This window comes from Ovis canadensis, chromosome 21 (genome assembly GCF_042477335.2).
Source record: "Ovis canadensis isolate MfBH-ARS-UI-01 breed Bighorn chromosome 21, ARS-UI_OviCan_v2, whole genome shotgun sequence".
Classification (NCBI taxonomy): domain Eukaryota; kingdom Metazoa; phylum Chordata; class Mammalia; order Artiodactyla; family Bovidae; genus Ovis; species Ovis canadensis.
The window spans coordinates 52,854,930-52,877,326 of NC_091265.1; the positions used below are offsets into that span (position 1 = coordinate 52,854,930).

The 22,397-nt window shown below is 50.8% G+C and overlaps 1 protein-coding gene across 1 annotated transcript; it reads left to right on the top strand.

Annotated features, from left to right (window-relative positions):
• The first annotated feature begins 3,431 nt into the window (after nt 1-3,431).
• On the top strand, nt 3,432-20,746 carry MS4A10 (membrane spanning 4-domains A10). Its single transcript, XM_069566535.1, has 7 exons — nt 3,432-3,535; nt 12,772-13,271; nt 13,725-13,844; nt 15,104-15,160; nt 17,047-17,175; nt 18,430-18,540; nt 19,719-20,746. Exons 2-7 carry the CDS (start codon nt 12,795-12,797, stop codon nt 19,839-19,841), a joined length of 1,017 nt encoding a protein of 338 aa, XP_069422636.1. The 5' UTR covers nt 3,432-3,535; nt 12,772-12,794; the 3' UTR covers nt 19,842-20,746.
• The last annotated feature ends 1,651 nt before the right edge of the window (nt 20,747-22,397 follow it).

Sequence of the window (22,397 nt, forward strand, 5' to 3'; positions counted from 1 at the left end):
AGACCTCGGTGTAGACACCACTTCCTCCAGGAAGCCTTACTGGCTCATCCTGGGCTCTCAGCACACCTGCATATCTAGGGTCCCATTCCCACCCTCCAGACTATCACCTGTCTCCCTCGTCATCATCACCACTGCATTCCATCATTTTCCTATCACTGCTGCGACCAGTTACTATGGCGGACAGGGAACTGATAGAATGCAATGGTGAAGACGATCAGGGAGACCGATGACAGTCCGGAGGGGCAAGGACAGGACCCCAGATATGCAGGTGTGCTGAGAGCCCAGCACAGAGCCTGTAATGCAGGAGACTCGGGTTCAAATCCTGGGTCCGGAAGATCCTCTAGAGAAGAGAATGGCAACCCACTCCAATATTCTTGCCTGAAGAATTCAATGGACAGAAGATCCTAGTGGGCTACAGTCCATGGGTTTACAAAGAGTCAGACACAACTGAGCAACTAATACTTTCCCACTTCCTGGAGGTCAGGAAGTCTGCAAGTCTACTGGCAGGGCTGAATTTCTTGGGGAGGCTCTGGAGAAGCATTCATTTCCTCTCATTTTCTAGCCTCAAGGGGCTGACGCATTCCTTGGCTTCTGACCCCCTCCTCCATCTTCAAAGCCAGCAGCGTAGCCAATCTTTCTAACTGACCCTGATCCTCTTGCATCCCTCTTATAAGGACCCTTGGGATTGCAAGGGCTTCCCAGATAGTGTTATTAGTAAAGAATTTGCCTCCAGGGCAGGAGACAGAGATGCAGGTTCGATCCCTGGGTTGGGGAAGATCCTCTGGAGGAGGAAATGGCAACCTACTCCAGTATTCTTGCCTGGATAATCCCCATGGACAGAGGAGCATGGTGGGCTACAGTCGAAAGTATTGTAAAGACTGACAATCGTTCACCACTGAAGCGACGTAGCACACACACCTGTGATTCCATGGGACCCACCAGACAAGCCAGGATAACCACCCCTTCTCAAGACCCTTAACTTAATCCCTCTGCGAATCCTTTCTACTGTGGAAGGTGACATATTCACAGGTTCCAGTGATCGAGGCATGGACATCTTCCGGGCCATTACTCTATGGACCACAACCTCCCAGTTCCTCAAAGAAGGCAGTGTCTTATTCAGCCCTGGCCCCCTAACACATGGCACAGTGCCTGGCCGGTGGCAAGTGCTTGTTAAATGTTTTATAAATGAATGGATCAGTTAATGAATAAGGGCATGAGGTGGTTTGTGTGTATGTGTTTGTTATATGTTGTGCGTAAGTAAAAGGGGTGAAGCAGAAGCCTCTAGCCCAGTGAAAAGCCACAGGTGCTGGAAAAACTTCATCCCATGAACTAAAGTTGTGCGTGTTGAGTGGGTGCATCTGATCTATAAAAGAACCTGGCATCCAGACCCCATAAGATGGTTATTTTGAGTCGCTAGCCTGCCATCTTGTCAGACAGTTGGCTTTCCGAATAAAGTTTCTTCCTTGCCTCAACCCCTCATTTCTCAGATTCATTGGCCTGTCGTGCAGTAAGCAAAGAGATCTTGGACTCGGTAACAGGAGAGAGATTTGAACTCAGGCAGTCTGGCCCCCATAGATAGCTCTGAAGTCAGCAAGCGTAGTGTAGGGGACTAGCCAGGGTGGCCACTTGGCTCTGCATCACTTCTCTGCCCCCAGCCCCACTCCCACCTGGCGTTAACAGCACAGAGAGAGAAGCTAGAGGGAAAAAGAGGAGCCTAGGGTGGGAGCTGAGAGTGGTCAACTAAGGCTTCCCTGGTGGTTCAGACATTAAAGAATCTGCCTGCAATACAGAAGACCCAGGTTCTATCCCTGGGTTGGGAAGATCTCCTGGAGAAGGAAGTGGCAACCCACTCCAGTACCAGTATTCTTGCCTGGGAAATGCCACGGACAGAGGAGCCCAGCGGACTACAGTCCATGGGGTCACAAAGAGTCAGACGTGACTGAAGCAACTAACACTAAAAGGTGGGAGCTGAGGGTGGTCAAAGCCCGCCCATACCTCCTTCACCAGAACCACCTGGCAAGGGTCTGCTCACTTCCTAGAATGTGGACGCCAAGCTAGGGGCAGCATGTGGACGGGGTGCCAGGCAGAGTGAGACAGCTCCACCCTCCAGCCTAATGCAACTTATGGGTCTGGGTCCTGAGTCAAGCAAATCAAAGGTCACAAGATGTTGACGAGACAGTCAGAGAACTTTGAACGCTGAGTAGATATTCGATATGTATTAAGTAGCAAGAACTGGGAGAAAAAGAGGTTTTCTTGCTTCCCGGTGTTGAACTTTTCCTCCAAGAGGCCTGCCATCTAACCCAGCACAGAGCTCTGCATTGCTCAGAAACAGGCCCCTTGGAAAGCAGGTCTTCACTGGTTTTAACTTTTCAGTTGTGACATGAGGTCATACTTATTTTTAAAGTCCTCATCTTTTAAATGGGCTTCAACAGTGGCTCAGCTGGTAAAGAATCTGCCTGTAATGTGGGAGACCTGGGTTCGATCCTTGGACTGGGGAGATCCCCTGGAGAAAGGAACAGGTACCCGCTCCACTATTCTGGTCTGGAGAATTCCATGGACTATACAGTCCATGGGATCGCAAAGAGTCGAACACAACTGAGTGACTTTCACTCTATTTTAAATACTAAAATGTTTGAGGCTTTCCAGTGGCTCAGTGGTAAAGAATCTGCCTGCAATGCAAGAGATGGAGATTCAATCCTTGGGTCAGGAAGATCTCCTGGAAGAGGAAATGGCAACCCATTCCAGTATTCTTGCCTGGAGAATTCTCATGGACAGAGGACCCTGGGGGGCAACGGTCCTTGGGGTCACAGTCAGACATGACTGAAGCGACTCAGTGTTCCAGGGTGGCCACTTGGCTCTGCATCACTTCTCTGTGTGATTTAGCATGCACGCACGCCAAAAATATTTCCAAATAAAATGGTAGGATATCTGAGGTTTGTTTACCACTGGGAAGGAGTGGGAATAGAGAAACAGGATTCAGAGAGCTGACAATTGTCCCTGGGAATTGACAGGGCCATTCTCTTTACTTTTGTGAATTATTGAAATTTTCCAGAATTAAAAGGTTTTTTACGGATGCCTCTGGTTGTCCAGTGACTAAGACTCCACATTCCCAATGCAGGGTCCCTGGGTTCCATCCCTGGTCAGAGAACTAGATCCCACATGCTGCAACTATAGATTCCCCATGTTGCAACTAAGACCCAGGGCAGTCAAATTAATCAATAAATACTTTTTAAGAAAGACTTTTGAAAAAGTCTCTGACCTGCACAATTGTCAACATTTTACTTTCGAAAGGAAATTTGCACCTATAAGGAAAGACGTGCGGAAGTTACTGAGAGCTTCACTTGCCTGGGTCTGGGGGATGGGAAGGACTTGGCAGCTCATCTGGGCCATGAAGCAGGAGGTGGGGCCAGGACAGAAAATATCCAAAGTCTAACGTTGTAAAGATGTTCTGATCTTCTGGCGCTGTCTCCGTGGGACTGAGGCAGATCCAGAGGGCACAACCTGGCTGGAGCTCAGAGCAGAGGTCCCGGGCCAGGTGAGTGGACCCCACAGTGTAAACAAGGAAAGAGGGTCTCCTATCAGGTTATCTAGAAGTGGAGCCTGAGACAAGCATTTGGCATAAGTGGCTTATGAGGGAGTAGTCTCAGGAGTAAACTCCAGGGGTTGGTGATGGACAGGGAGGCCTAGCATGCTGCAGTCCATAGGGTCGCAAAGAGTTGGACACAACTGAGCAACTGAACTGAATTGAACTGAGTCTCAGGAGAAGAGCAGGGGAAGCAGGACAGGGCAGGGGAAATAAGCCAAGGACAGAGGTGGTTTCAGCTGCCCGCTGGTTTCAGCAGATCCCGCTGGTGTCGATTCAGAAGCACAGACTGGGTCTCACCATCAGGCCAGGGGGTAGGCCTTTTCTACCCCATGCCAGCCAGTCATTGGCTGCAGGGTTGGGGGAGGGAATGTCTTTGTGTGTGTGATTAAGAATATGTTATATCTATATACAAAGACTATATATAAAAGATTCTTAATATGATTCTTAATTGTTGCTGCTGTCTACTGGCTGAGTTGTGTCCGACTGTTTGCCACCCCATGTACTACAGCTCGGTCCATGGGATTCTCCAGGCAAGAACACTGGAGAGGAGGTTGCCATTTCTTCCTCCAGGGGATCTTCCTGACCCAGCAATCAAACCCGAGTCTCTTGTGTCTCCTGCATTGGCAGGCAGGTTCTTTACCCCTGAGCCACTTGGGAAGCCCCTAAACATGTGTATGTGTGTGCATATGTATATATGTATATGATATGTATATCTGTATTTACTTATTTGACTGTGTTGGGTGTTAGCTGTGGCATGCAGTGTGTTCGTCATGTCATATGGGATTGTTCACTGTGGTGCGTGGACTTTATAGTTGTGGTAGATGAGCTCAGTAGTTAGGACACATGGACTCCAGAGCATGCAGCCTTAGTTGCTCCAAAATATGTGGGAGCCTAGTTCCCCAACCAAGGACCAAACCTGCATCCCCTGCATTACAAGATGGATTCTAAACCACTGGATTACCAGTGAAGTCCCTGGAGTGTCATTTAAACTTAAAATTGAAAGGGGGCAGCTGTGAGCCCTTCAGTTCAGTCACTCAGTCGTGTCTGACTCTTTTCGACCCCATGAATCACAGCACGCCTGGCCTCCCTGTCTATCACCAACTTCCGGAGTTCACTCAAACTCATGTCCTTTGAGTCAGTGATGCCATCCAGCCATCTCATCCTCTGTCGTCCCCTTCTCCTCCTGCCCCCAATCCCTCCTAGCATCAGGTTCTTTTCCAATGAGTCAACTCTTCACATGAGGTGGCCAAAATATTGGAGTTTCAGGTTCAGCATCAGTCCCTCCAATGAACACCCAGGACTGATCTCCTTTAGGATGGACTGGTTGGATCTCCTTGCAGTCCAAGGGACTCTCAAGAGTCTTCTCCAAAAGAAAAAAAAAAAAAGAGTCTTCTCCAATACCACAGTTCAAAAGCATCAATTCTTCGGCACTCAGCCTTCTTCACAGTCCAACTCTCACATCCATACATGGACCACAGGAAAAACCATAGCCTTGACTAGACAGACCTTAATCGGCAAAGTAATGTCTCAGCTTTTTAATATGCTATCTAGGTTGGTCATAACTTTTCTTCCAAGGAGTAAGTGTCTTTTAATTTCATGGCTGCAGTCACCATCTGCAGTGATTTTGGAGCCCCAAAAATAAAGTCTGACACTGTTTCCACTGTTTCCCCATCTATTTCCTATGAAGTGATGAGGTGATGGGACCGGATGCCATGATCTTCGTTTTCTGAATGTTGAGCTTTAAGCCAACTTTTTCACTCTCCTCTTTCACTTTCATCAGGAGGCTTTTGAGTTCCTCTTCACTTTCTGCCATAAGGGTAGTGTCATCTGCATATCTGAGGTTATTGAGATTTCTCCCCACAATCTTGATTCCAGCTTGTGTTTCTTTCAGTCCAGCGTTTCTCATGATGTATTCTGCATATAAGTTAAATAAGCAGGATGACAATATACAGCCTTGACGTACTCCTTTTCCTATTTGGAACCAGTCTATTGTTCCATGTCGAGTTCTAACTGTTGCTTCCTGACCTGCATACAGATTTCTCAAGAGGCAGGTCAGGTGGTCTGGTATTCCCGTCTCTCTCAGAATTCTCCATAGTTTATTGTGATCCACACAGTCAAAGGCTTTGGCATAGTCAATAACGCAGAAATAGATGTTTTTCTGGAACTCTCTTGCTTTTTCAATGATCCAGCTGATGTTGGCAATTTGATCTCTGGTTCCTCTGCCTTTTCTAAAACCAGCTTGAACATCAGGAAGTTCACGGTTCATGTATTGCTGAATCCTGGCTTGGAGAATTTTGAGCATTACTTTACTAGCGTGTCAGTGAGTGAGTGAGTGAAGTCTTTCAGTCGTGTCTGACTCTTTGCAACCCCATGAACTGTAGCACACCAGGCTCCTCCATCCATGGAATTTTCCAGGCAAGAATACTGGGGTTGCCACTGTGTGAGATGAGTGCAATTGTGCGGTAGTTTGAGCATTCTTTGGCATTGCCTTTCCTTGGGATTGAAATGAAAACTGACCTTTTCCAGTCCTGTGGCCACTGCTGAGTTTTCCAAGTTTGCTGGCGTATTGAGTGCAGCACTCTCATAGCATCATCTTTCAGGATTTGAAATAGCTCAACTGGAATTCCATCACCTCCACTAGCTTTGTCCATAGTGATGCTTCCTAAGGCCCACTTGACTTCACATTCCAGGATGTCTGGCTCTAGATGAGTGATCACACCATCGTGATTATCCAGGTCATTAAAATCTTTTTTGTACAGTTCTTCTGTGTATTCTTGCCATCTCTTCTTAATATCTTCTGCTTCTGTTAGGTTCATGCCATTTCTGTCCTTTATCGAGCCCATCTCTGCATGAAATGTTCTCTTGGTATCTCTAATTTTCTTGAAGAGATCTATAGTCTTTCCCATTCTGTTTTTTTCCATTTCTTTGCATTGATCGCTTCTTGCTATGCAATATGCTATTAGCAGTCAACAATTATGGCAGCTGGAAATGGGCATCCCCACCCCACTAAAGAGCATCTGGGAAGTAGGGAGAACCAACAGCATTCTCTCCCCGGGGAGGAATTTACCTCTTGCCTGGCAGCCCCGTCCTACTGCCAGTCACAGACCACAGGAACTAGGAGGAGCCTTGGTAATTTCCATTCCAACCCCAGAAACTCACACACAGAAACAATGCTGAGGACACTGAGTCCCAGAGAGGAAAGGGAGGTGCCCAGGACCCCTTGGGGCCAGAGCTGGAATCCAAGTGTGACTCCATCTCAGAGCAGAGGTGTCTGTCTCCTGCAGGGACCCTGGCTCCTGACAGTGAACCCCTTTGCACCAGCACCTTGTTCTGATGCCCTGGGGGGAGGCTGGCTTTGGTGAGTTTGTGGCTGATTTCTAACTGGCATCCACTGAACCCTGATCCTCTGCAAGTGTCCCTGGCCCTCTCATCCTTCCCTTGGTCACATGGTGTGTCTCTGTGTTGTGTCTCTCAACTCTGCCTGTCTCTGCTTGGCATGCATGCAAACACACACACACACACACACACACACACACACACACACACACATCCTGAGAAGCTTGCCCTGTCCTCTAGGCCTCCACAGTACAGGTTTTCACTGTCTGCTTGATCACAGACTCCCACGGCCAGATCTTACTCACTGCTGCCTGGGTCCCCGTGGTGTTGAGCTCAGGACTCGAGATAAATCTCCGAGTACTAGCTCTGTATCTACAGTGTTCTCCTGCCCTCCCCGTATCCCGCTCCCCGACCCCTAGAGCCCAGAGCTCTCACGCTCTCTCCTCCGACGATCACCCCTCCTGATGATGAGACCAGGGTGTCTCAGATCTTAACAGAGAACCAGTCAGGACAAAGTGGAGCCCAATGGCAGTATTCTAGGCATGCAGCAGGCAGGAGGTGATGCCGGCCAGCGTCAGGCCCTGCATGTTACACGTTACCCTGCCTAGGCCTCACAGCCCCGCCCCACCCCCATCCCCAGGATAGGCACCATCCATCCTTACATAACAGGTGAGGAGACTAAGATGCTGAGATATTATCATCTCATTTGACCTAGCCAAGGTCAAAGTTCATGGGAACAGACCCAGGATCCAGCCCAGGCTTGTCTAGCATTCATGATCTGGACCAGGAGAAAGGCAATGGCACCCCACTCCAGTACTCTTGCCTGGAAAATCCTATGGATGGAGGAGCCTGGTAGGCTGCAGTCCATGGGCTCGCTAAGAGTCGGACACAACTGAGTGGCTTCAATTTCACTTTTCACTTTCATGCATTGGAGAAGGAAATGGCAACCCACTCCAGTGTTCTTGCCTGGAGAATCCCAGGGACAGGGGAGCCTGTGGGCTCCTGTCTTTGGGGTCGCACAGAGTCAGACACGACTGAAGCGACTCAGCAGCAGCAGCAGCATGATCTGGACCATTCTTTGGGAAGGGGGTGGTGCTGGAGGGTCCTGCCTCCCACTGTCCTTGCCTGCCTTGCCCCTGGGAGCTGAAGGTACAAAGGAGATATATTTGGGCCCTGGTTGGCTCCCTAGGGTGTCAGGCTAGCTGGACCTGGGAGTCCTAAGCTGGCTGAGGAGACTGGAGAGGGGTCAAGGCTAAACATGTTCCTCCCACTGCCCATGACAGTCTCTAGCCATCTCCCCTCCCAGCCACCTCCACCCCTGAGCAGCCTATGCCAGGTTCTGGCGGTGCAGTGGACAGGACAACAAGGCACCTGCCTCCTAAGGACCCAGAGTCCACGTCCTTCTTAGAGATCAGGATCTCAGCTTCACAAACAAGAGACTTTGGTTATCTACACCTGCCCTTTGCACCTCTCTCCCCTCCTGCTGTTTAAAGTTCCTTCTGTCTCATGAGAAAATTACTGAGTTGGAAGTGACCCTAGAGACCACAGTCCAATCCCTGCCTCCACCATGATATACACATGAGAAAATTGAAAGGAGGGCAAATGTAAGTGTTAGTCGCTCAGTCACATCCAACTCTTTGCAACCCTGTGGACTATAACCTACCAGGCTCCTCTGTGCCGGGGTCCAGCCCCGGTGGATCCAGGGAATTCGAAGGGTGGACGGCGTCGGCGTGGAAAGACTTGTTTATTAATGTAAGATTAGATTAAGGAACTATAGTGTAGTAAGAAGATTAAGTGGAGGAAGAGGGCTGAATAGCTTGGTTTACGTGGAAGGCCAATAAAATTCCAGACAAGGAATTTGCACCATCTACGTTGGGCCACCGGCGCCCGCTTGAATATCTAAGGGTGCCTCGCCTTAAGCTCCCTTTCTCGCGGGTCTTAACAGCCGGGGCAAGTAAGTAGACCTGGCGAGCCTCCGCGCCCCAGGTGGAGATTCAGCCTGAAGTTAAAGTAAAGAGCAGAGAGAGGGAAAGAGAGAGAGGAAGAAAGAGAGAGAGAGAGAGAGACACGGGGGTAGCCAGAGCCCCAAGAAACCAGGCCGGGAGACTAGTTAGAGAAGCTGGTCCAAGAAGCTGGCCCCCGGCCCCAGAAGCTGGCCCCTTCCTTTATTGTTCAGAAGGCCTTTTATACTTTTGATAAAACACAGAGGTCAATGGGTAACACAAGATTATGTAGCGTTCGCAGCTCAGGCTCTTTCTATACATCATTTGGTATACAAAAGGTCTCAGGTGATTTACATTATCTTCTGGCCAAGAGGCTTGTTAACACTTTTTGGCTCTCTTCCTTAATGAATGTTAATCTTGTTTCCCCTGAAGTGTTTTTCTTTAATCTACATCTCCTTAAAGCATTAACGTTAAAGTTACATCTCTATAGAACAAAGGTGCAGTGGGATATAACAAAGAAGGTACTTAACTCAAAGATCTAATGTTGCTAACACAAGGTCTACTACTTGTTTTTCTAACTATATCTACAACTAAAGGATGTGAAAATTTGGCAGCAAATGTTGACTCAACAAATGAAACCTTTAATCAGTCCTATTCTAAAGATTTTGACTCCTCGGAAGCTCCTACATTCCTAGGATGTTTTAAGCTTCCTGTGCCTCCTGCGGTCAGGAGGCCTCAAACAATCACACGCGCAGCTGTAGGAGTCCTGCAGGCAGGCTAGAAAGCCATCAGAGGGTTTTTTGGATTGAAACACTCTTTCAAATGCAGAAGACTAAAGCCCTGAATTGACTTTTTCCAGAAAATGTCAGAAGAGTGGAAAAGCAGAGCACAAAAGCCGGCAGATTTTTGTTGGGGTACATGCTTAGGAATTTCCAGAGGGGTCCCTGAAGTCTGAGCACGCCTTGCGTATGTCAGCTTCCTTCCTCATGACCTTGTCACGGGCGGGATTCCTCACACTGGCTCCCAGCACCTCTGTCCATGGAATTCTCTAGACAAGAATAGTGGATTGGGTGGCCATTTCCTTCTCCAGGGATTGAACCTGGTTCTCCCACATTGCATGTAGATTCTTTACCATCTGAGCCACAAAGAAGACCAGGGTTTAAAGTTTATAAGTTTAGGGCCAATTGCCCATAAATATTGCCCACAGAGTACCAAGTGTGTAGAATCACTGGACTATGAGAAAAAAAAAATGTTCATTTATCATGGCCTTTTAAGTTTGGGAAATGCCCTAAATATTACAGTAAAGTTATTCCATTGCAGGAATTCTCAGAGCCTTTAACATGCTAAAGAGTGGACTGAAGATAGATATCCAGGGTTTCCCAAACTTATTTCATCATGGAACCCTTTTGCTACTGATCCATTAGGACCAGTGTTCCATGGAACATACTTTGAGAAAGGTTACTCTGGATTCCTGAAAAATGAAAGCCAAGTAGAAGCACCCTTCCAGTGATGGGAGACTCACTATCTCCCTGGACAACCTGTCTCATCCAAGATGCCTCCACCAAGAAGTCTTCCTTCTTTTGTGCTTCCCATTGGCACTGAGGCTCAGGTCTAGGTTCTGCCTGTCCACGTGCAGGGGAGAAATCTGGTTACAGTCAGTGGATGATGATACTGGCCTCTGCCACCAACTGCACCCCTGGGTCCAGCTCACTATGCCAGAGGGGCGCTGGGGACTGACATAGGGGTGGATTCCCTTGCAGAGCTGGCCCAGGTCCCAGAACAGAGTCATGCCACCACGTGTCTCTGGGCTCTGCTTCTGGAGCCCAGCCAGGAGGGGGGCCCAGCCTCCTCAACCACCCCTACTAAACCAGGGGTTGTCACCAGAGGCCAGTGGAGATACTGCTCACACCTCCCAGCAGCCTGGGCACAGAGCACTGGAGTCGAACCAATACACACAGTCCTAATCCCAGGCACTTCCTTGCTTGTGTGACTTTGGCCAAAGCACTTGACATCTCTAAACCTCTTTCTTTTTCTATGGAATAGAATTAATCAGCTTCCTGAGAATCGAGGGAGGTCAGCATGCAAAAATGCCTTCCCGCATAGTGCCTACATGGAGCTGGTGCTCACCAGCCCTGGGGCCCCATCCAGCCCTTTGGCTCTGAAGGACTCGCAGTCCAGGATCTAGTCATCTGGGCTTCTTGCGCCTCCCAGCTTCTTTCCCTCTTCCTGCATCCCTACCTCCTTGATAGGAAAACAGCAAAATGTGGATGCCCAAGCAGGATCTCCTGAATTCACACAGAATTAAAATCAAGAGGAATGTGACCTCCCCCCCTTTTTTTAACTAGAAAGAATGGGAACAGCCCAAACCCAGCTCCCCCCACCCAAACCCAGCTCTCTCCACCAACTGTTTTCTCACTGAGTCACCAGGAAGCCCCCAGGCCCTGAAGTGCCCCGGCATCAACCCACGATAGAGTCATCCAACCCCTCAGCAAGTGGCACTTTCAGCCTCCTGCAAAGTTTTCCCCCAACCCCTTTCTCATGCCTGTTAAAACATCCAGAGTGTTCATTTTTATTCATTAAGGCAACTGTACATAAAAGATGGAGGCCCCCAAGCTCTGGAACCAGTCTGCCAAGCTCTGAGTCCCAGTCCAGTCATTCACTGGCTGTGTGACCTTCGTCAGGCAGCTTAATCTCTCTGAGCCCTATCTGCAAAATGGAAGGAAGGATACCATAGGGTTGAGATGAGGATACAATCAGATAATGCATATAAAATGCTCATCCTGGTGCTTGCAATAGAGAAAACTCTAGTAAATGTTGATTTATTGTCATTGCTAAATGGCTTCCTGGCTCCCTGTTGGCTCCTTGTAAGCCCTCAGCAGAAGTTTCCTTCCCTTCCATTCCCTAATGCCCCACACCCAAGAGCCATCACCATCACCCCAGGTGGGAGCACAATTATTTGGTTCCCATCTGCCTTCTTTTGGCTCATCCTAATCCAATGGAAATTAAAAGACGTTTGCTCCTTGGAAGAAAAGTTATGACCAATCTAGACAGCATATTAAAAAGCAAAGGCATTACTTTGCTAACAAAGGTCCATCCAGTCAAAGCTATGGTTTTTCCAGTAGTCATGTATGGATGTGAGAGTTGGACTATAAAGAAAGCTGAGCACCTAAGAACTAATGCTTTTGAACTGTGGTGTTGGAGAAGATTCTTGAGAGTCCCTTGGACTGCAAAGATCAAACCAGTCCATCCTAAAGGAAATCAGTCCTGAATATTCATTGGAAGGACTGATGTTGAAGCTGAACTCCAATACTCTGGCCACCTGATGCAAAGAGCCAACTCATTGGGAAAGACCCGGATGCTGGGAAAGATTGAAGGCAGGAGGAGAAGGGGACGACAGAAGATGAGATGGTTGGATGGCATCACCAGCTCAATGAACATGAGTTTGAGTAAGCTCCAGGGCTTGGTGAAGGACAGGGAAGCCTGGCGTGCTGCAGTCCATGGGGTCACAAAGAGTCGGACAAGACTGAGCAACTGAACTGAACTGAAGCCAGTGGATGGCGGCAGGGAGCCGAGGGGGAGGGGGTGCTGGTTACAAAGATATCCCCACTTGCCCAAGCCTCCTGCACCCTGGGCTCTTGGCCAAACTGCAATCAGCCAGTTTGGGTGGGGGTCAATCTGTCTTGCAATGATGGGGAAGTGTGTCTGGTTCTCGTCTTTCTGCCCTAGAAGAGGCAGAGGCTGTGAGTCAGCTTCTCCCCATGCCCAGACCCAGCGGATTCCAGGTCAAAGCAAGTTCAGGCCAGCTGCTATTCTGGAAAGTCCTGGTCCAGAGGGCAGATGGGACAGGCACCCAGGCACGAACCCAAGAAATGAGACAGTTTTGACCTAGCCTTTCTCTTTGGCCAGGAGCCAGGTCCTCAGCTGGAGTCATGGCAGCAGCAGCCAATGGAGCGTCCACAGTTACTCCCAGGTCGGAAGCTGAAGGATGCCCATCAGAGGAGGTCCTCAGCCCTACCCCGCCTGACTTGACAGCAGCTGATGGAGCGTCTACAGTTACTCCCAAGTCGGAAGCTGAAGGATACCCATCAGAGAAGGTCCTCAGCCCTACTTCACCTGACCTGACAGCAGCCGATGGAGCGTCCTCAGTTACTCCCAGGTCGGAAGCTGAAGGATGCCCATCAGAGGAGGTCCTCAGCCCTACCCCGCCTGACTTGACAGCAGCTGATGGAGCGTCCACAGTTACTCCCAAGTCGGAAGCTGAAGGATACCCATCAGAGAAGGTCCTCAGCCCTACCCCGCCTGGCCTGACAGATCTACCTGAGAAGGTGACCCAGCCTGTCCTCCCACCTCAAAACTGGCACCAGGAGAAGCCCAGGAAGAGTAGCCGGGTTCTCAAGGAGCTGGGCGTGAGTGTCCATTTCCTGCAGTGCAGTACTGGGGTGGGGGTGGTAATGCAGGGAGGCCTGAGGATGGAGGGGGATTGAGACAGTGCTGAACACTATTCTAAGATTTAAAAATCCATGGAGGGATGGGAGAGGCAGTCTACATCCGCACGACACTGGCTTGGTGTGGCTCATAGAAGCCTCAGTAGAAGAAGCTTCCTCCCCTTCCCCTCTCTTTCCTATCCGCCGCCCGCCCCCCCCCAGCCCCCAGAGACACTGCCGTGGCCACAGGTGGTGGGACAGGTACGTGACTCCCACCTGCCTTCCCAAGAAGCAGTCCTTCCTTGCAGGCCCACCAGGATCCTTAGAAGGCAGGAAGTGAGCTCTGTGCAGCTCGCTGGTCCAGGAGCTCAACGACGTCCATTAGGGCCGGTTCCCTGACAGCGGCTCTCTGTCCCCTGCCCCTGTCTTGCCCAGGCCATCCATGTGGTCATTGCTCTGGTGTACCTGTTCATCGGAGGTTACCTGGTGGCTGCTGTCAAGAACCTTCACCTGGTGGTCCAGAAGTGTTGGTATCCGTTCTGGGGGGCTGCCTCTGTGAGTAGATGTCAAAATGTGGGCCGGCTTTGGGGATGCGCAGGCAGGCCCAGAGAACCTGGCTTTTGGGAGGGGGTGCAGGGTGGGGCGGAGTGAGTGAATAGCAGTGAGGCCACCTGGGCCCCTGCCCAGCCTCCTAGCTCCATGTCCACTCTCTCAGTCACCCTGGAAACAGCTTCTTCCCAGGGGCTCCCGCGAGCCTGCAGCCCAAGAGAGCAGCCCCCAGGCTCCCAGTGTGCGCTTGCGCTAAGTTGCTTCAGTCGTGTCTGACTCTTTGCTACCCCATGGACTGTAGCCTGCCAGGCTCCTCTGTCCATGACGTTCTCCAGGCAAGAATACTGGAGTAGGTTGCCATTTCCTCCTCCAGGGGATCTTCCTGACCCAGGGATTGAACCCAGGTCTCCCTCATTGCAGGCAGATGCTTTACTGCTGAGCCATCAGGGAAGATCTTGGTACCCTCCTCTAATTACCAAGCGCATCCAGCACAGAGGAGGGTGAATGTGAGCTGGGGCAGCCACACCTTCCCCAGGCTTCCTCGGAGGCCTTTGGATCTGGCCACACATCCCTGGTGCCCAGAGTCTCTGTCAGGGCCAATCTGCAGGGCACAAGCCTGTTGGCCAGGGTGGGAGGAGAGAGGAGACCACTGCCCACACCTTCCCTGGAGGCTCCCCAGGGCATCCTCTTCCATCCCGGGTCAGTGGAGTCCTGCTTTCATACCCAGTACCAGCTCCCAGAAACCCTCCTGGACACGTGTCCTGGCCCCTCACCTGCTGCCACTCCAGTCTTTTGACCCCACAGCTCCCACTTGAGCTTTCTGCGCACAGTGGAGAACTGTCCCCACATGCGTGCCTACCCATCCCTGTGCTCCCAGTGATGGGTGCATAGTAGGCACTCAGCACACATATGAAAGAATAATCACAGAAAAATACCAGAGACCCGGGAACCAAGAGCTAATATCCTCCAAACCGTAGGATCCAGGAAGGGAGCGAGGCTTGCAGTGGAAGCCATAGTTCAGTTGCTTGCAGAAGGGTGGTCTGGGCTGCTACACTGGGGAAGCAGGAGAGAAGAGTAGCCTGGCTGGAGTGGGCCTGGGATGGACCGTGTAGGGGCAGGTGAGCTCCCTTTGTTGGAGGAATGATGTTCCCTATCCCACCAGCCCCCACAAGTTGTCTTTTTTTAAGATCATAGTGGGAAGGGAATTTGTGGGTTTCAAGGAACCCCAGCCTCTCCCTTAAGACTGTTTCAAATCTGTTCTGCAGTTTCTTATTTCCGGGATCTTGGCAATAACAATGGAGTCGTTTCAGAAAAATTATCTGGTAAGTTGGAGGGTTGACTCTTCTCTCCCATCCCAAGGCTGGGCTAATGTCACCTAGGGCACTGTGTGTAGTAGGGATTCCAGAGGCAGTTTGCCAGGATTTGCCAGAAGCAGGTACAAGCCTTCTGGATGGCACAGAGGGTCCAAGCAGAAAAGCCCCTGTCGTGGAGGTCTGTCTCTCACCCCGACTCCCTGCGTTCTCTCCACCTGCTGCCTTTCCTCCACCCCAGCTCTGGCCACCGTCCCATCAGGCCAGGCCTGGAGGTGTCATCCAGCCTGTTCACCCAGCAGCCTGGGTGACTATTCTGGCAATCACCCCTCAGCTCCCCTGTGCCCTCGGCTTACCTCCCATGTCAGCAATTCTGAGAGTCCTGAAAGCCAAGTCACAGCTGGGAGTCCACCAACCTCTCACCTCTAAAGCCCAGCCAGACACAACTGTTTCTTGCCTGTTCTGTGCTATTTTCTGCCAGAGTACCTTACCCTCTCCCCACTGGGCATTCTCTCCCGGCTTTGACTTTCCTTCTGATCATTCTTCAAGGCTCAGCTTACATGTCTCCTCTTCCAGGTAGTTTTCCTGATCTGCCGTGGCTGGCTTCTGTGTCCCCACTGCTCCTTAGACCTCCTGTCTCCCTCTCCCATGCACTAAGCTTGGGCAGTAGGTGTCTAAGTATCTTTCTAGCCTGGAGTGGCTGCGGGAAGCAGAGTGGGCACCCTCACAAGCCTGAGTGGACGGAGGTGGATGGAGGATGGAAGGACCATCCCACCAATCCTGTGTCGTGGCCTCAGCCCACCCTTCACCCCCAAGCCCTGGCTAGGTCCACACTCATAGCCGCCCAGCCTGGGCTGGGCGGTGGCTGCCCTCTTCCCTCTCAGGGATCACATCAGAAGGGTATAGTGCCATTTACCCAGAGCAGAGGCAGGAGATGCTTGGCAAAGCCCTGGCTCTTCCTCCTGGGCTGGGCCCCTTGCAGAACCAAAAGCGTCCCCATTTCCTACACCTGAGCCTAGGGAAATACCTACTGCAGAGAAATCCATTCCAGCACAAGGGCTTGGAGGAGCCTTATGTTCATACTCTTTCCCTGTTACAGGGGTTTGCATTTGGCAAGAGGCTCATGGAATAATGCACAAATAACCCAAGATAAGGATGAACAGAGTCATTTCAGGGCCCATGGTGGGTGGGGGAGGAGGCAGACCTGAGTGAGAGAGGATAAGGGACTATCGGGGCTCGTCGTGTCCTTCCCTGTGGAGGATGGGGGCATTTGGATGCCTGAGAAAGTGAAAGTGAAAGTCGCTTAGACATGTCATGTCCAATTCTTGGCGACCCCGTGGACTATACAGTCCAAGGAATTCTCTGGGCCAGAATACTGGAGAGGGTAGCTGTTCCCTTTTCTAGGGGATCTTCTCAACCCAGGGATAGAAACCAGGTCTCCAGCATTGCAAGCATCAGTTGGTATATCTGATGCCAAGATGACTGGAAACCTAGGGACCCAGTGGCAGTCCTTTGGTTCTCGTGATCCCAACCAAGAGAACAATGGTACCCAATCTTTTTTTCCACAGACTGGGGGCAGGGTGGGAAGGTTTCACAATGATTCAGAAACATTACATTTATCGCACACTTTATTGCTATGACTACATCAGCTCTATCTCAGATCATCAGGCATTAGAACCCAGAGCTTGGGGACCCCACCATAGAAGATGAGGGCTGGTGGGAGCCTCCTTGGGTGGTCGGCTGGCTCAGAAAGCCATGTTGGCATGAGGAGCCTCTGGCCCAGAGATGGGCAGCGTTTTCCTGATGTCCCAGGGTGAGCTACTGGCTGGTCGGGGAAGAGAAGTTAGACCCCGTCTGTAGCCTTTGGACAATGATTGTTATTTCTTCTTTGCTTATAGAAGGTGTGCCTGGTAGCAAACTCCATCAGCTTCCTCTGCGTGCTGGCTGGCCTCTTTGTCATTGTCAAGGACCTCTTTCTGGAGACTCCATTTGAGTTCCCCATCTGGAAACCGTACCCCAATGATACTGTGAGTGTCCAGCCCCCAAGGGTCCTCTGACTCCCAGGAAGGCCTGCCTTGGGCTTGGCTCAGAGGAAGTTTCTAGCTCTCAGAAAATCTCATCTGGAGCCCAGCATGGGTGGCCAGCCCATCCCCCCACGCCAAGGTACAGAGATGATATTGGCCTTCTTGCTGGTCAGCATCAAGGAGCTGGACAGAGCCTGGACTCACGGCTCCCACTTTAATCATTAAGGAAACTGAAGCCCAGAGAGGGAGAGGGGCCTGCCTGAGGTCAAGTAGCAAGTTGGCAGCAAATTCAGTACCATAATCTAGCACTGCTGATTCCTTGTTCAAGGCTCTATGAATAGCATAGCCCCAGTGACCCCAATAACTCTGAACCTCACAGCAGCCTTGCAGAGCTGGCCGAGTTCACTTTGTTACCCCCATTTTATGGAGGTGAACACTGAGGTCCAGAGAAGCTAAACTAGTAGATCAAGACCACACAGCAAGGCAGGGGTGCAGCGAGGACTCAGCGGGGTCTAGACTTCAAGCTCAGTGCTCTTTTAGCCACAGCCTCCCCTGAACCAGGAGAAGGGCATGACGACCCATCACAGTATTCTTGCCTGGAGAATCCCATGGACAGAGGAGCCTGGTGGGCTACAGTCCACTGGGTTGCAAAGAGTCAGACACGATTGAAGCAACTTAGCACGCGCGCACGCACTCCTGAAGCAGAAGGTGGGCCAGCTGTTCCATGTGGGTGGCTGCTGCCCTCAAGGTCGGTTTCCAAGTGTTCTGACCACGGTGGTTCACTATTCCTTATTGCCCTCCACCATGCTCACACAGGTTGAGCACACACATGGACACGTGTGCACAGACCCACACATGCACACGTTCCCTACCGGATGCTTGTGGCCCCAAGAGATATCCCAGCTGTATGGTGATCCTCAACCCAGTTCTTCCCCTCCCCTGCTGTAAGCGATGCTGCTTTTCCCTGAGCTTAGATATCCCCATCTAAGTGGGATTGGATGAGATGATGCTGAAGACCACCTGCCATTCTACCAGGGGCCCATGAGAAAACCCCAGTCTTCAAACACTATGCACCAAGGACCCATGGATGCCTGGTACTGCACATAGAGCAGAGCCACACCCTGCCTGCTGGGCACACCTGGGAGCTGAAATCCCACTGTCCTTGCTGGCAGGTCTGACTGCTGCCCGTGCCCAGGTGATGGGTGCAGATACCCAGTGGAGGCTCACCTGCCTTTCCCTCCCCTCTCTCCCTCGCAGGTCCACATCCAGAGGCTAGTGCTGGCCCTGCTCTGTGTCACCTGTGTGGAGGTCTTCCTGCCGGGGCTCATGGCCGTCATGGCATACAGGGATACCCGCCTGTCTGCAGAGGTGAGGGCCTCCAGGAGATGGGGAACGAGGCTATGGAGGGCAAAGAGAGGGGAGCATCAGGCAGAGGGGTGTTGCCCAGTCGGCTGGACCACACACAGAGGCAGCCCACAGTCTAGTAGGGGAGACAAGGCACAGGATGGAAGAGGGCGCCAATTCAAGGTGAAAAATGTGGGGCCACCGGGGAGGAAAGGCCACGGATGCTCAGACCAACAGGCCCCAGTGCTCCCAGCTCTCAAGCCCTTGGAGACCTTATGGGGGAGATCCGTGGAGACAGGCAGGATCTGGACCTGCAGGTGGGATGGAGAGGGACCCGTAGTAGAGGGAAAAGCAGGGGCAATGGCTCGGAGACCTGCCAGGGAAGGCTGGTGGAACCATAGTATGTTGTGGGCTGTGGCTGTGGTGGGAGCCAGCGAAGGGGGGATCACAGGGACTGAGCGCTTCAGGGACACCGAGTACCCTCTCTGCTAAGCATGTGAGAGAAACACGACTTGTTTAACATAATCTTGTCAACTGCCCTTTGAAGTGGGCACTGACCTTCCCCCATTCTACAGATAAGTAAACCAAAACTTAGAGAGGCCACGTCACTTTCCAAGGTCAAACACCTGTAAGGAAATCCAGGACTCAGTCCGAGGCATGTTTCACCCAGATCCAAGCCCTCGAGTACTTGTGAAGCTGGCAGAATGGCAGGCTGGGACCAAAAAGACCTAGAAATAAAAGACTAGTCTCTCCCCATCCCAGAAGTGATATCCTAGACGCATTTCTCTGAAGGGAAAAAAAAGTTCACACTATAATCTTAACTGTAGAACACTAAAAAAAAAAAAAAAAAAGGAAAAGGAAAATGTATGGTCTAAATCCCCCATAATTCTGCAAGGTTAACACTTCAATTGTTTTTATGTTAAGGTCATGATGTTCTGAGTTTTTACATAGCACTGACATGACTTTACATTTGAGTTTTACTCACACCAAGCAAATAAGTTGTCTCAGTCACTGCCTGGCTGTCCGACAGGAAGTCTTCTTGTTAAGGCATCAGAGAGCCAGAAGGGGCCTTGTTTGTGTCAGTTTCCTCACCTTCATGGGAACTTGAGGCTCCAACAAGTGAGCCATCAGGAAGGGCTTTGTTGATCGCCACATGCTCCTCATATTTGAGCATCAGGGACAGTGGCTTCTCTCTTTGGCAGGAGGATGACCTGCCTCTTGTCCCCGACTCACCACTGGAGCTCAAGGAGCAGTCAATGATGCCTCCACCATCCTACGAGGACGTCACTCAAGGCAACCTGCAGGACGAGCAGGAGAGGAGGTGAAGAGGCCTTGGGATCCCCACACTGTCCAAATTCACCCCATCTCCCTGGCTAATATGAACTGGTTTCAAGGGGCAGTTACCAGGAAGGGGCAAACAGTGTCATTGCTAGAAATGTCTGCCCCATGCTGGTAGCCGAGCCAAGGACCCAGCCCAGCCCCTCAGCCCAGAAGGAATCTCCAGGCCCCCACCTGCTGTAACATTTCCGCTGGACCAGAGCACAGCCAGGAACTGCCCACCCACCTGGTCAGCTCCAAGAGTGGCCCTCTGGGCCAGCAGCCCCCCGGCACACTCTTCACCGGTCTGCGTCCCTCAGTCAGTGATGGGTGCACCAGGAGCCTGTCCACATGGGGCTGAGAGTGGAGCCAGAGAAGGTCCCTGAGAACCCAAGGAGGCACCGTCTTCCCTCAACTCATCCTACCGAGAGGTCTCTGCAAGAACTTGGGCATCTGAATCCCTGGATTCCGGGGGAGTGGGGGTGGGGTGGGCAGCAGCAGAGGCATTGAGTCAGACACAAAATGACCAACTCTTCCCACCACACCGTCAATGTGTCTTCCTGCCCCTCCCTCTCCCCACCCCAGCTGCAGTGTCTCCATCTGTACAGTAAGGTGGTGGGCAGGTGAGATGATCAGCTGGAAAGCTCTGAGATCAGAGACAGGTTCAAAATCCCAGCTGTGACATCCGAGGTTGTCGTGAAGTTTCAGCCTCAAAATTCTGCACCTACTTGGGCTGAGTGAATGATGTAGGGGGTGGGAAGAGACCGACCTTTCTCATTTCCCAAATTTCAGTCATCCAGAAACAGTCTTCATGAGTTTGCTTTATTGTACTGTATTCCGTCTATTTCCTTAAATTGCCTTTTTTCTCACATACAATAAAGTTAGCCAGGTACTTTGTATCTGCAACAAGCAAGAAGTCAGTATCTTTCCATAAAAAGAAGCCAACCACAAAAAGCATGTAAACACCGTGAAAACCAATAACAGCAACTTGCTGCCCCACCTCTGTGATCTCACTTGCTTCCCTCTGCCTCCTGCCCACTGATGCCGCCGCCTGGCTTCCTGGTGGTCTCCCACACGTCTCTGGCACACCCCTGCCTCTGAGCCATCCCTTTGCCCTTCCTCCACCTGGACGCTCTCCACATGGATTTGCAGAGCTCGCTCTTTGAATCCTTACTGGGCTATGACTCTGGGCCATTGATGATATCATCTAATCCTCTCATCAATCTACATGTAGGTTCTGTTGCCATCCCCATTTCATGCAGGATCGGAGAAGTTAAGCAGGTTGTCCAAAGGCAACTAGCTATACATTTGCAGCAACACGGATTAGAGATTATCCTATTAAGTGAAGTAAGTCAAGAAGAGAAAGACGAATACCATATGCTATCGCTTATACGTGGAATCTAAATACTACACAAATGAACCTATCTATGAGCCAAAGACAGACTCAAAGACGTAGAGAACAGACTGTGGTTTCCAAGGGAGAGGTGAGTGGGGGAAGGATGGAGTGGGAGTTTGGGATTAGAGACATAAACTATTACATAGAGGATGAATAAACAATACTCCATAGCATAGGGACTGTATTCAATATCCTGTGAAAAACCACAATGGAAAAGCATATAAAAGAATATATCTGTGTATAACCGAGTCACTTTGCTATACAGCAGAAATTAGCGCTGCATTGTAAATCATCTATACTTCAATTAAATTTTTAAAAATAAACCAAGCGGCAGAGATGGGATTTGGACACAGACAATCTGGCTCCAAACTGAAGGGCTGCCTCCTGACATTGCCCTAACACAGCCCTAGCATGGCCCCTGCTCCTGGGGACCTGCACTTTCACTGGTCAGATGAGACCTGCAGGAGTGGGCAGCTACAATTCCTGGCTACATAGCAAAGTCAGCCTTCGCAGCTTGTGGGAGCCCTCTCCTCCTAGACAGACCATTTCCCAAGTGGTTGTAGCCTAGGTTTTCAGTTGCCTGGAATAGGACCCTCTGTGCAGTCTTATAAAACTCCTGTGTACATGGATGCGCTCAGGTCACTTGCCCTTGCACCAGATATTCCTAGGGTTTGAAGTTCTTCAAATTCTCCTGTCTGCTTTGTCACCTCCCCTGTTGCTTCTGGTTGTCACCTCTGGTTTCAGTCACCGACTTACCCTTTTTCTCCTCTTCTGACCTGCAGCTTCTGCAGGTTGCAGTTCGCTTTAGGACAGAAAGTGAAGTATTGATAAGTCACTGGACTCCATGGAAGCACCACAGACAGCCAAGAGCCATGCAAATGTTTGAGACAAATGTGGTCTTTGAGAAGCACACCAAACAAGCCCTTGTGGCTCAGACAGTAAAGAATCTTTCTACAATGAGGGAGACTGAGGGTTCGATCCCTGGATCGGGAAGATCCCCTGGAGAAGAGAATGGCTACCCACTGCAGTATTCTTGCCTGAAGAATTCCATGGACAGAGGAGCCTGGCAGGCTATAGTCCACAGGGTTGCAAAGAGTTGGACATGACTGAGCAACTAACAATGAAAAGATGAGAGAAAAGGTGTGACGGGCAGCATGGCTGTCTGGAG

Bases quoted from the DNA above. Each gene is read 5' to 3' on its own strand.
- MS4A10 (XM_069566535.1), top strand. From the start codon at position 12,795: ATGGCAGCAGCAGCCAATGGAGCGTCCACAGTTACTCCCAGGTCGGAA. The intron at 13,845-15,103 runs GTGAGTAGATGT...TCTGTTCTGCAG, and splicing joins CGTTCTGGGGGGCTGCCTCT to TTTCTTATTTCCGGGATCTT. The intron at 15,161-17,046 runs GTAAGTTGGAGG...CTTTGCTTATAG, and splicing joins CGTTTCAGAAAAATTATCTG to AAGGTGTGCCTGGTAGCAAA.